The sequence below is a fragment of the Aulonocara stuartgranti genome (genome assembly GCF_965226115.1).
Source record: "Aulonocara stuartgranti genome assembly, chromosome: 18".
Lineage (NCBI taxonomy): Eukaryota > Metazoa > Chordata > Actinopteri > Cichliformes > Cichlidae > Aulonocara > Aulonocara stuartgranti.
In genome coordinates this window covers 16,201,225-16,213,561 of record NC_138954.1, presented here as the reverse complement: position 1 = coordinate 16,213,561, position 12,337 = coordinate 16,201,225, and the positions used below count along the sequence as shown (strand labels likewise).

The 12,337-nt window shown below is 38.3% G+C and overlaps 1 protein-coding gene across 1 annotated transcript in view; it reads left to right on the top strand.

Moving 5' to 3' along the window:
• obscnb (obscurin, cytoskeletal calmodulin and titin-interacting RhoGEF b) overlaps positions 1-12,337 on the top strand; it is a 64,906-nt gene that overhangs the window by 16,474 nt on the left and 36,095 nt on the right. Inside the window, exons 27-35 of the mRNA XM_082514350.1 lie at positions 13-117; positions 2,149-2,415; positions 7,965-8,234; positions 8,342-8,608; positions 9,710-9,976; positions 10,067-10,333; positions 10,424-10,693; positions 10,773-11,042; positions 11,572-11,838. Of these exons, the coding sequence (XP_082370476.1) occupies positions 13-117; positions 2,149-2,415; positions 7,965-8,234; positions 8,342-8,608; positions 9,710-9,976; positions 10,067-10,333; positions 10,424-10,693; positions 10,773-11,042; positions 11,572-11,838 (2,250 nt within the window). The remainder of the gene's footprint in view (positions 1-12; positions 118-2,148; positions 2,416-7,964; positions 8,235-8,341; positions 8,609-9,709; positions 9,977-10,066; positions 10,334-10,423; positions 10,694-10,772; positions 11,043-11,571; positions 11,839-12,337) is intronic.

Here is a 12,337-nt window from a genome sequence, read left to right as displayed (position 1 = left end):
TTCTAATTCCAGGCAGAACTTATGTGCTGCTTTTCAAGTCTGCTACCCCAGAAGATATGGGTGAAATTAAGTTTACAGCTGAGAAAGCATCTTCAACTGCTAAACTTAAAGTGAAAGGTAAACGAATATGTGTTCTGTGCACTAAAATCGCATAACACTGAATGCATGGTTGCATGGTAATAGCTTATCAGTCCAATGCTGTTACACACCGCGATGTTCAGTGTGGCTGCAAATGGATTATTTCTTCTCACTGTGTTAAGAGCTCTTAGAAAATTGCAAACAATAAAACACACGTTTAAATTTGATGAACAGCTTGACTTCTGTTAGTCGGTTATTCTCCCAGAATGCGTCCACATCATTTACTGATACAAACAATAAAACTTGAGGAAGTATCATTCTAAGAGAGTCACCACATTGTGCCATTCTGCATATATTTATTCTTTCTATTGGTAAGATATAAAATCCATTTGCAACTTCACATTCACATTGTCACTCCTCATTGAAGCTTGATGGCAAAATGAGCACTCAACAACAGCACAGCTTTACAGTTTTATAATTTTATTCCAGAGGAAAAGCATTCTTTTCGTTTTTAATGTGTGATGGCTTATGAAGATTGGATCTCAAAATCTCCAGCAGTACAAGAATGTGATTTAATTGTGAAACAGATTACTTGTACCCACAATGCAGTATTGTTTCACCAGTGTTTTAGTCTATTGCTATGTGATTTCTTGGCAACATGCTGGCACCATAATATATGTTTTGTGGTTATAAATTAGATATTGTTAGGGCAGCACAGTGGAGCAGTTCATGGCATGAAGGTCCTGGGTTTGAATCCACCACCTGGCCGTGGGCTTTCTGTGTGGAGTTTGCATGCTCTCTGTGTGGCTTCCTCCCACAGTTCAAAGACATGCAGTTGGTGGGATTGGGTTAACTGGTGATTCTAAAGTGCCCACAGGTGTGAATGGTTGTCCATCTCTCCGTGTTAGCCCCAGGACAAACCTACAGGATAGCCTCCTGCCCTATGACACCTATGATAGGCTCCAGCCTAGGCAACATTATGACATCAACAATATGTGGTGTAGATAAGACTTCAGGGGCCTAAGATGCATTTGTGCCAATTTTTTTTTGATCGATTGTGAAGGAGGATTTTGTAGGCAAACAAACAGATTTTGTGTGTTATAGTAAGATGTACGGTAGCCCTGAGAGGCCAAACAGACTGCAACTTAAGAAAACACCAGCAATAAGAAAAATGCTGCAAAAGCACGGAAATAGGAAAAACGACAAAGGAAATAGGAAAAAACAGGTTTCCAAAAGCACAAGGAAAGGGTTTCTGGGGAGACAATAACCCGACGGACCAGTTGCAGGAACCAAAATATGCTAAGAATTGCGCTGGGAGACACTTAAAAGATGTGGAGGATCTATCGGTTTTGTGAGGAAACAAAAGATGACTATTAGCCTAAAAATCTGTCATCAATATTATATGAATCATGATAAAGCACACCTACAATGTTTTGGGTTCCTGCAACTGGTCCGTCGGGTTATTGTCTCCCCAGAAACACTTCCCTTGTGTTTTTTCCTATTTCCATTGTCATTTTTCCTATTTCTGTTTTGTTTTTTCCTATTTCCGTTGTTGTTTTTCCTATTTCCGTTGTTGTTTTTCCTATTTCTGTTTTGTTTTTTCCTATTTCTGTTGTTGTTTTTCCTATTTCCGTTGTTGTTTTTCCTGTTTCCGTTGTGTTTTGTGTGCTTTTGCAGCGCTTTTGTTATTGCTGGTGTTTTCTTAAGTTGCGGTCCGTTTGGTGTCTCACGGCCACCATAAAGATAAGATATTTAGTGCATCTGATTTCTATTAGTATGAAAAGATCATTTGATCCTGAAAGAGAATAGCTGTCTAGTTTTGTATCAGTTGCTGTAACTTGCATATATGGGCTAATTTTATGTTAGTGCCATTATATACTCTTTCTTTTTTCTTTAGCTTTTGCAAAACATGTTATATTTCAATGAAAGCATTAATATATCATCAAAAGCATTAATATGCAATACAATTCATATACCATCTGAAATTACTTTAACTTATGCATAGACACCGGCAAACCCTTTGCAGCACACATAATAGTTTTCATTGATTAAGTGTTATTGTTACTGTAGAGCTGCCTGTGAAGTTTGTGAAGCGACTCAGGGATAAGATAGCGATGTATAAGCATCGTGGTCATCTTGAATGCCAAGTGTCACGTGCCAGCGCAAAGGTGAAGTGGTACAAGAACAAGACGGAGATCAAACCCAGCAAGAAGTACGAGATCAAAAGCGAAGACCTGTACCGAAAGCTCACCGTTATTGATGTGGACTCTGGGGATGAAGACACGTATACCTGTGATGCCACTGATGACAAGACATCCTGTAAACTGCTTGTGGAAGGTAAAACAGTGGATTGTGACAATAGTTCATTTTAAACTTACTGCCACTGTAAATGTAAATACTTTCTCATTATATCCTCAGAAAACAAGCCATCAGTGTCCAATTCAATGAGGTGTATGCCAATCTGAAATAGTGTACTAATGGGAAATATGTGTATAATAGGTTGTTAATATGTTATCTCTCAGTTGTTCTATAACAAGCCTAACCTACTAAATTAATTAACATTGAGGTTGAAATTTTAAGATTTTTCTTAATCTAAATGAGTAACTAAATTTTAGTGCAACCTGTTTTTAGTTTTGCTGATGTGTTGAAGTTTTATGTTGGGAATTTTCTGTTATTACAGAAAAAAGGCCTTTGTGCATGTACCACCGTGTGGGGTACAGTGTATGAAGTCACAGGACGACTTCATACACTGTATGAAGATGCGTTGCTCTGGATAAATGAAAGTCTTATACTTAAATACAGTTATTTTGCATATGATGTGTGGTGTTTCCATCCTATAAAGTAAGATTTATAATTCCGAACCCATTGCTAATAGTTGGTAGCGATAATAGTTGCATACAGCCTTAAAAAAAATAAATCCCTTATATGAGCTATACCATTAAAAATTCACATATCAACTTCATTAAATATGGGCAAGCATATAAGCAGTCATATGTGTAAGGTCATTAAACTGTCATATCATATTTGAATATCATTGATGAATGTTTACACATGCTAATAGATCATCCAGACGGTTGTGCATATTTTAGCAAGTCAAGTAAACAATGTGTAGGGCTAGACCAATAAATCCTAACGGTGAATACATCAGAAAGCATCACGAGAACATACTATAAACAAATCGTGTCTGGGGAGAATATTGATGAAGTTATATATTTGCACATCAAACATATCTCTCAATGTGAAGTTTAAAAAATAAACAAGCATTAAAACAGTACAAATCTGAGGGATCCCTATCAAGATTGTTTGCTTATATTTTGTTTTGACCTTTGAACTCTCAGATATCCTTATCAACCTTAAATTCCATCAATCTAAAGCTACACTTGTTAAGTGTGGCCTCAGGGTTGGCCTCAATTTTTAGTTCATTGAACATTAACTACAAATTTAAGCAATGAGATAATCTTAATATAAAAAAGAAGCACAATTTCAACAGTATGTCTCAGTTTTTCTACATGATATAGACCAGAGGTGTGGACTCGAGTCACATGACTTGGACTCGAGTCAGACTCGAGTCATTAATTTTATGACTTTAGACTTGACTTGAAAAAATGTTCTAAGACTTGTGACTTGACTTGGACTTTTACACCAATGACTTGGGACTTGAATTGGACTTGAACCGGTTTACTTGAAAAGACTTGATATTTTACCCCAAATATAAAATTTAACACGCATATTATATAGAGATTGAAAATGTGACGTCATTCACGGGTAGAACCGCAAAGGATTCTGGGAACTCGTGGCAAGCGGTACTAGCGCACGCAGGCTTTCAATTAAAATCAGTCACACAGCGATAAAAAGAAACACAAAAATGTCAAGAAGCTGTTGTATTATTAACTGCAATAGCCGGTCGCATGACAGCCACGGGAAGCCGACGGGTAAAGAGATCGGTTGTTATCGGATTACGTCGTTGAAGAGAAATTGTTCGAGCCATGTTTCCGAAGTAACAAAGACGCGACGGGTGGCCTGGATTGCAGCCATTCAAAGATAAAATATAACGTCCCAGAACACTCCAGCTCACAGGTTAGTCTGCTCCAAGCATTTACACGAAGGTCAGTGTTTTTTAGTAGTTAATACGTCATTTTCATAACATAATTAGTGATATAGGTTACAAGCAAGTCTGGCGCTGAACAGAAATTGTCGCGCTATGCTCCTTTATTTATTGTGCATAAATAGTGAATTGTCCTGACACAATATTGCGTTTCGCTTATGTTATTATGGTACATTGACAAAAACATATTGTTAGCTTCATAGCATAATTGCCTAAGTCATTTGACTAAGTCAATGACTTAGGCACTTATGCTATGAAGCTAACGATATACGTTTATTCACAGGATAAAACAGGTTTTTTTGTATCACTAATTGCCCAGTACGATTACAGCATACAGTATTGTTGTCACTGCTACATTTCTGTGATGAACCAGAAATTATTTCCACTACTAATTAATTACCGTTGAGCTCAAAGGTCCTATTAATAAACGGTTAAGGAATGTGTATTTATGACGACGATTTGTGAGATTGGTAAACTTATGATACGTACGATGGTCTTTCGTTCTACACGGTGCATTTCAAGGTCCTGCACCCATCCGTCGGTAAACTGTACCTGGGCTTGTTGCAGTGACCTGAAGTTACTAAACTTCATGAGTGTATGCACTCACTCCAAGAACCGTATGATTATTAATATGCATATAAATAAAGAAGCTATTTTGTGCAAAGATGTCAACTGTAAGAATGCTGTGCATAAACATTTACTCTGCTCCATGTATGATGATATAGTGACTGCTCTGTATAAAAGTGGCACACTGCTTGATAAACAATATAAGCATAAGAAACCTAACATCAGACCTGGCTGGAAAGAACATGTATCCATGTACCATGATGAAGCTCGCATAGCTTATAAATGTTGGGCCATGGCTGGAAGACCTAAACAAGGCCCAGAATTTGAACAGAAAAAATGTGCGAATGCCAGATATAAGTACGCTGTTCGCTTTATAACTAAAAATGAGCAAATGCTAAGAGCAGATTCTTTGGCCAGGAAAATGCTGTGTAATAATACGGCAGATTTTTGGAAAGAGGTGAAAGCTCTTAATAACTGTAAACCATCTCTACCATCAACTGTTGAAGGTGTTTCTGGGGCAGATAACATTGCAGCATTATGGAGACAGCATTACAGTGCGTTGTTTAACTGTATAAAAAGTGAACCATATGAGGACAATCTTGACATGAGTAATGACACAATAAGTGTAAGGACACATGAAGTATATGAAGCCATTCATAGGTTGTCTGATAATAAATCCTCTGGTTTGGATCACATCACTGCAGAACATTTAAAACATGCTAGTGTAAGGCTAGCTCCTCTTTTAGCACTCTGTTTCACTGGGTTTATGATTCATGGCATATTACCAGACTCAATGCTGTGTATTTTACTGGTACCAGTTATGAAGGACAAAGCTGCAAAAGTGAGCTGCTTGGATAATTACAGGCCGATTGCACTAGCCAGTATTTTATCTAAGGTGTTAGAAAGAATCTTGTTTGACAGAGTTAGTGTGTTCATCTCTTCTCTGGATAATCAGTTTGGCTTCAAAGCACGGCACTGACATGTGCATATATGCACTCAAGGAAATAGTCAGTTTGTACAGGGCTAAAAATTCATCTGTCCTCATGTCTTTCATTGATGCCTCTCAGGCTTTTGATCGAGTGAACCACAGAAAACTTTTTGATAAAATGAAGAGATGGGGAGTTCCTCAGTACATCGTGAGGATTCTCTCTTACTGGTACGCTCATCAGAACATGCAGGTTAAATGGGGAAGCAGTATTTCTGCCCCCTTTGGTGTCAGCAATGGTGTTAGACGGGGTGGGATTTTGTCTCCAATTTTATTTAATTTGTATGTTGATGATTTGTCCATACAACTGAGAGCCTGTAACACTGGGTGTATATTAGGTAAAGCACTGATAAATCATCTTATGTATGCAGATGACCTGGTTGTTTTTAGTCCAAGCAGTGCTGGGTTACAGGATCTTCTTAATGTCTGTACTGAATATGGTGTGCAATATGACATTGAGTACAATGCTGCTAAAAGTGCTGTTTTGATATGTAGAACCAAGTAGGATAAACAGCTAAATTTCCCTTTGTTTAAACTGGCACAAAAAACTCTTGAAGTTCATAAAAAGGTGAAATACCTCGGTCACTTTATTACTGAGCAAATGAATGATGATGATGACATATACAGACAACGGTGTAAGCTCTATGTGCAGGCAAATACTATTGCACGCAAATTCAGCTTTTGTTCACTTCCAGTTAAAGTGGCTTTGTTTAAAGCGTATTGCACACCGCTATATACTGCCCCCTTGTGGTCATCCTACAAACAATGTAGCATGCAGAAGCTGCATGTTGCATATAATGATGCGATGAGAATCCTTTGCAGGATACCTAGAAGTGGTAGTGCCAGCCAGATGTTTGTAGCTGTGGGTGTTTGGACTTTTAAAGCACTTTTAAGGAAGCTAATGTTCAATTTTAGAGAACGACTGGATGGTTCGAGTAACAGTATAATTTTAGCACTCACAGATCCGACAGTGAGTGGTTCCCGTTACTCATCCAGTCTCAGAAAGCACTGGTTAAAGTGTTTGTGTATTTATTGATTTATTTTAAGTAATTGTGTTTTATGTATATTATGGTTTTATATTTTTACAAATGTTTTAGATACTTATTTATATACATATATATATTTAATGGTGTATACCTTGTGTTGGGGGGGGAGTGGTGTGTGTGTGTGTGTGTGTGTGTGTGTGTGTGTGTGTGTGTGTGTGTGTGTGTGTGTGTGTGTGTGTGGTTTTTTTTTTTTTTTTTTTTTTTGTCTTGTTTTTATGGACATGAAGTCTGCCAATTAAGATTGAATTGAATTGAAATAAATATGCTAAGATGAGATAGCTGACTTCATCTAACTAGCAAATGTTGTCCAGGCTACGTTGGTGATACAGTTTTTTTAATGTGTATGATATTTTTGTCATGCGATTTTAAAGCTGGCCCTACAACCGCATCCAAGAATAACATGCAGCGTATCTCAGAACTGTCGGTGAAAATTATTCTTGGAGCTAGGTTTAATTGAGCTGCATTTTAAAGAGGTGCAATTTCACAATTTGTGTATATTTTCTAAGTTCACTATTTTGTCATGTGTTGAGAAAAACACAGATTTTAAAATTACATGGTCTAATATTTACATTTAGTATAACTGCAACATTATTTTTTCGTTTTTTTTTTTTAAAGACTCGAAAGGACTTGAAATTCAAAGTTTCAGACTTGTGACTTGACTCGGACTTTTACACCAGTGACTTGAGACTCGACTCTGACTTGCCTGACATTACTTGAGACTTGACTTGAGACTTGAGGATAAAGACTTGAGACTTACTTGAGACTTGCAAGACAATGACTTGGTCCCACCTCTGATATAGACATGCTGTTGTAGTAAATGAAATAAATCTGTCAGCACGACTCTTTGGGCTTAAAATTGTAAGTAAATGTGTAAAATTACATAATTTCTATTGTTTAATTACTTTGTTGCCATCAGGGAGGTCTTTGTCAACTGGAAACACTGTAAAACATACATACAATCCTTCTTTACATTTTCCAATGTTAAACAACGGGCTGGATTGGAGTCTTCGCCGTGCTGATTCTGGCCCCTGGACTTTATGTTTGACACCCCCGCTTTAGTTCTTGTAAAATGACTTTCATGCAAAAAATGGATGTCATTTCTTAATCCCTGGGAAAGAATGTGAAGTATTTGCAGTTGATGAATTCTTTTCACTGATCCATTCTCTTTTTATGATCCCTCCAGAGCAGTCCATCAGCATAGTGCGGGAACTTAGTCCAGTAGAAGTCACAGAACCCTTTGCAGCTGTTTTTGAAGTGGAAATCAGTATGGAACTGGTGAAACCTCCTGTATGGACTTTGAATGGAGTTGCTCTGCAGGAGGGGCCTGATGTCGAAATGGAGAAAGAAGGCACGATGCACCGTCTCACTTTCAAAAAGACTAAAGCATCAATGACGGGAGCTGTACAGTTTACAGCTGGGAAGAGCAAATCTTTAGCCCAGCTCACAGTTAAAGGTAAAAGTTTTCAGTGTTGTGTTCCCCCCAAAAATTCTGTATGTATACACAGAAAACTTCCATTAGATTTGAGCTGAGTCTAATCAGTCATTGTTGCTCACATTCAGAGCGCCCTCTTGAGATTGCAGAAGTTATTAAAGATGTTAAGGCGAAGGAGAAAAGTTCAGCCATACTCAGCTGCAAGTTCTCTGCTCCACCCAAAGAGGTTAACTGGTTCAAAGGTCGAGTACCTCTGGCAGCTTCAGACAAGTACAACATCAAGCAAGATGGTACACGTGCCCAAATTACCATTCACAGGCTGACTGAGGAGGACAGTGGAGAGTACCGCTGTCAGTCTGGACCTGCTGAGACCAAAGGCACACTTACTGTTGAAGGTACGTTTTCCAACTTTAAATTGTCAAAAGACTGTGTTTAAAATATGGATGAAGCCACCGTGACATCAGCCACCTATTAGTTCCCCATTGTGAAGCCTCGAGCTCAGTGTTTTCACTAAAATCAAATTCAAATTCAAATTTTATTTGTCACGTACACAGTCATACACAGTACGATATGTAGTGAAATGCTTGGACAACTGCTCGTGACCTAAAGAAAACAAAAAAGGAAAAGGCTATGAATAAGATAGGAAATAAATATGAAAAATTAAAAAGGGTAAATTTAACTAGGAAGGAATAGAATATAAATTAAGGTTAAAAATGAAATAACTGTACAACACAAATTAGAATGAAGGGTAAATTTAACTGGGAAGAATAAGATAAAATATATAAATTAAAGTTGAAAATAAAATAACTGTACAACAAAATACACAATACACAATATAGAACTATATAAGAATGTATGAAGAAATCTAAATATAAATAAATATATACACAATAACAGCAGCTGTACAAGTATTAACTGGAAATGAAGAATATAGTGACCAGTGTTGTGCAAAAACAAAGTCCAGAAAGTCCAGTGTGTGTGTAAGAACCATATGTGTGGGTCAGTACTGTGTGGTGGTGTGATTGAGAGACCGTATCGCCTGCGGGAAGAAGCTCCTCCTCAGTCTCTCTGTGTTGGTCTTCAGGGAGCGGAATCGCTTTCCTGACCTCAACAGAGAGAACAGTCTGTTGTTGGGATGGCTGGGATGGCTATCACCATCCATTTTGGTTCCTTGAAACCAGATGTGAGAATCTGACTGAGAAACCGAGGACATTGCACGCTCTTTGGCTAAAGATTTTCAATAATAGTTAATATTGATATTAGTGTCATTCTAATATCATTCTCAAAAGACTTTTATCCAAGCAGAAGTCTCTTTGCAACCAATAAAATAAATGCAGCACTTCCACGTTTGCTTTTTATTTCAGATCGAGAAGCTACGTCCATCTTTTATACAGTCTGTTTGAATATCACAGAGTTCCCCTAGCATAAACAACTGCTTTGAAATATTTTGTGATTGCTCTTCAAACTGAAACTGCTGTCCCGATTCATCTGCCTAGTGCGTGAAATCAAAATCACCAAGCACTTGGCCAATACAGAAGTCGATGAAGACAGCGATGCGGTATTCACCTGTGAGATTAACTACGCTGATGAAGAAGCTCAGTGGCTTCTGAATGACAAGGTGCTCTTCACAAATGAAGTTAACACCATCGCTCATGAGGGGAAGGTTCACAAGCTGACACTGAAGAACCTGGCACCTCAAGATGGAGGAACAATCACCTTTCAAGTCCGCAAGGTCAAAGAGTCTGTCACACTCAAGGTTAAAGGTGAGAGCATTAAATACAGTTCCAGAGTTATTTGATATTTCACAAATGAGGCTTTTATTTATCCCTCAATCACTGTTTTACTTTCTGCAGAGAAGCGCGCTGTGTTCCTCAAGTCACTAGACGATGTTATTGGAGAAGAGAAAGGCATGATCACTCTGGCATGTGAGGCATCCAAGCCAAGAGTTTCCCCCACATGGAGAAAAGAGGGTAAAGTCTTAAAAGCTGGGCCAAAATATGAGCTCCTTCACACAGGCAAGTCTTTGGGCCTGATCATCAAGGATGCCACCAAAGATGATGCTGGGGAGTACAGCTGTGACCTTGGCACTGAGGTATCCAAGGCAAAGGTTACGGTCAGAGGTGTGTTTTTCTATCATTTTGTATATTTATTTGTACACACTGTTTTTCGTATATACAGTTAACTTATACACAATTTGGTTTCTGTCATAGAAATTGGTATTGGAATAACTAAATGGCTGAAATCAGTTGAAGTGAATGAGGGAGATACATGCAGCTTTGAGTGCATCCTGTCTCGTGAGAGCACAGATGAGTGCTCCTGGACTGTCAATGGCCAAGCTGTTACAAACAGAGGCCGCTTTAGCATCTCCACCAAAGGACGCAAATACATGCTCACTATTAAAGATGTCTCCCCTGCTGATGCTGGTGAGGTAGTCTTCAGTATCAAAGACTTGAGCTCCAAAGCAACATTGACAGTTGAAGGTAAGCTTGATATCAGTCTTTAAGAGGCTTTGGCAATGATTCAAATCATAAAATAAACATTTGTCCTCTTATGTTGCAGGTAAAGCTTCATCTGTATCAAAAGGACTGCAGAATATTTGTGTCATTCAAGGGGAAGATGCTGTTTTTACTTGTGAGGTGACACAGGCTAGTTTTGCTGTAAAGTGGGCCAAGGATGGTAAAGCCATCAAAAAGAGCCAGAAATATGAGCTCAGCCAGCAAGATAGAGTCATGAAACTGACCATCCATAATGTGTCTGCTCAAGACTCTGGAGAGTACAGCTGTGAAGTTATTGGAGGTGCAACCACCAGAGCTAAGCTAGAAATCAAGGGTAAGACTCTAAGAAATTGCCTTGGTCTAATTTCACAGTTCAGCTTTGATGGGATACGATTATTCTACGTTGTGTTTCGATTTTCCACACACAAGCAAATAAACACCACACACATACGTAAAGTAACACAAAGGTGCTTGTGGGTCAGTCCTTCTGGAAGCAGCACCTAGTGGTGGCTTTTATACTAGCTGGCAAGAGGACCTTTAAAAAGTATTTGTGATGATGATTTAATTCATCTGGAAAATATCCCTGGTAAAGGTATGTAAAGATAAAATGACAATTGTATTTATATAGCACATTTCATTACATGAAAACTTAATCTGTTTAACGCAGAAAATCATTCTACATTTTCTCCAGTATGCCAGCTCAGGTGTGTATAGGTGCAGGAATTAGTAATGATATTCCAAGTTGAAACATTTGCTAGACATAGAATATGTTCTGGAGTCTTTTAAAAAAAATTTAACTATAGATTAGTGCCGTAGTTTCATTCTGTGGCAAACATTGTCACAGCGAAGTTTCCTTTTTGCAGAGCCAATCCATAAATTCACTAAAACGCTAAAGGACAGTGAAGCAGACGAGAAGGGCTCCGTGACTCTGCAATGCACGACGGAACAAATCCCATCCACGGTTGTATGGCTTAAAGGTCACACAGAGCTCAAGGCTGGAGGGCGATATGAGATGTCTCAGAAAGATGGCGTCTTAACTCTCATGATCAAACAACTGGAGGAGAACGATACTGATATCTACACTTGTGATGTAGGCACTGCCAAGAGCATGGCCAAGGTGACCGTTAAAGGTGAGAACTTTAGCATGAATGAAGGTGAGACAACGTTTTGTTCTTACTTACATTACTACACTGCAGAAAGGTTTGAGCTAAGTTTTCTTTTAATTTTGAGATTTTATTTTATTTTTTTAATAAATTGAATCCAAAAATCACAATTTTACATTTTGTTCTCAAAACACACGGACAGTGGTTACATTGTGTTGTACCCTTGGAAGTCCACTCTGTCACTCAAGAGGAGTCACAGGAGATCAGAGCGCATATGCAAACAACTGGTACCAAACCAGCTGATACCATCCAAGGAGTTTACAAGCTTGTGGATTTTTATCTTTATGTATTTATACAGTTCTACTGTGTTTTTCTACAGTCATTTGCAGCATTTAGGTTACTGCAAGGAATTCTTTGCTTTTGTGTTAAGTGGCGTTCATATCTTTGTCTGGTATATGTGTGTTTGAGGTATTGTCTGTACATCCACAAACTGTGAATGACATTCATGAGCATGCATTGGCGTTTC